Below are 1,193 nucleotides of genomic sequence, written 5' to 3' on the forward strand. Positions count from 1 at the left end.
TATGATAAACTTGTTATATATTTTGATAGCAAACGTTTACAATAAGTAAAAGTAAGTTTTGTTTATCGTATGGGAGCCTGAATCGCAACATGAGCAGGAGGTATGGATGCCTTCGTAGGGGTATATCCAATGGCAGAGAAGGTGAGGGTGGCGTTGAGGGCGGAGGAGGCGAGAGCGGCGGCGGTGAGGGTGGCGGCGAGGGAGGTGGAGGCGAGGGTGGTGGCGGTGAGGGCGGCGGTGGTGAGGGTGGAGGCGGCGGCGGTGAGGCCGGTGGGGGCGAGGGGGGCGGTGGGCTAGGCCTCGTCTCGCTCGATTGACCCGGAGCCGTCCGCGTCAAACACGGCCCAGATCGCGTCGACGGTGGAGCGCATCTGCTGCACGCGCGTGGGCGATGTGGAGAGGCCTACAGGAATTCCGAGACGGTTCCGAGAAGGCGCACGGGAGTCGAGCGCGCGGGCGGCGTGGGGGAGGCCGAGCGTCTTGACGAGCGCGCGAACCACCTCCTCCTTCTCGAGTGAGCCCGAGTTGTCCTCATCCCAGTAATTGTACCAGCCAAGCTTGTCGCGCGCCTTTAGGAGAGGTGGCCGAAGCTTCCGGGAAGGCTCCCAATGCCTGCACCGCCCCAACCTACCGCGCGCCATGTCCGGGATGGGGCCCTTGCCGCCGCCCGACGAGGCGAAGACCTGTCCACAGAAAAAGAAGGTGCTCCGCTCATGCCAGCCGCGCTGTCTCCGTTGCGATCCCGGCGAGGCGAGGCCTGCTGCACGAAAGCGACGAGGCCGGGCGCCTCTGCACGCTCGATGAAGCCCGACCGGTCCTACATAGGGAGGCTCCCAGAACGGGTGCGCGGAGAGGGCGACAGAGTGGAGGCGAAGACGGGGTCGGCGGCGAGGGCGGCGGCGGCGAGGGCGGCGGCGGAGACGGTGGTGACGAGGGCGGCGGCGGCGAGGGCGGCGGCGAGGGCGGCGGGGAGGCTGGAGGCGAGGGCGAGAGCGGCGGCATGCCGGTTCGCCGGGCAAGAGAGGGGAGGGAGAGCGGTCCTTGTCCCACTGCTCCCACAGCCAATGCGACGGGTCGGCCAATGCGTCATCCAGCTTCGCGGCGTCGATCGGCAGCTGCGCCTGCAGCGAAGGTTCGGAGAACCGGTTCCGAGAAGAGCCCTGCCCACCAGCCTTCTCCGCATCGGGGGCTGC

The 1,193-nt window shown here is 67.0% G+C and overlaps 1 protein-coding gene across 1 annotated transcript in view; it reads right to left on the minus strand.

The window, feature by feature from the left end:
• Window positions 1-293: 293 nt before the first annotated feature.
• The window catches only part of EMIHUDRAFT_226319 (hypothetical protein), a gene marked incomplete at both ends in the record, with an annotated part of 3,017 nt that continues 2,117 nt past the window's right edge, over window positions 294-1,193 (minus strand). The window contains 3 exons of the mRNA XM_005788913.1: window positions 294-374; window positions 501-683; window positions 767-817. Coding sequence (XP_005788970.1) covers window positions 294-374; window positions 501-683; window positions 767-817 — 315 coding nt within the window. The remainder of the gene's footprint in view (window positions 375-500; window positions 684-766; window positions 818-1,193) is intronic.

The sequence above is a fragment of the Emiliania huxleyi genome (genome assembly GCF_000372725.1).
Source record: "Emiliania huxleyi CCMP1516 chromosome Unknown EMIHUscaffold_131, whole genome shotgun sequence".
Lineage (NCBI taxonomy): Eukaryota > Haptophyta > Isochrysidales > Noelaerhabdaceae > Emiliania > Emiliania huxleyi.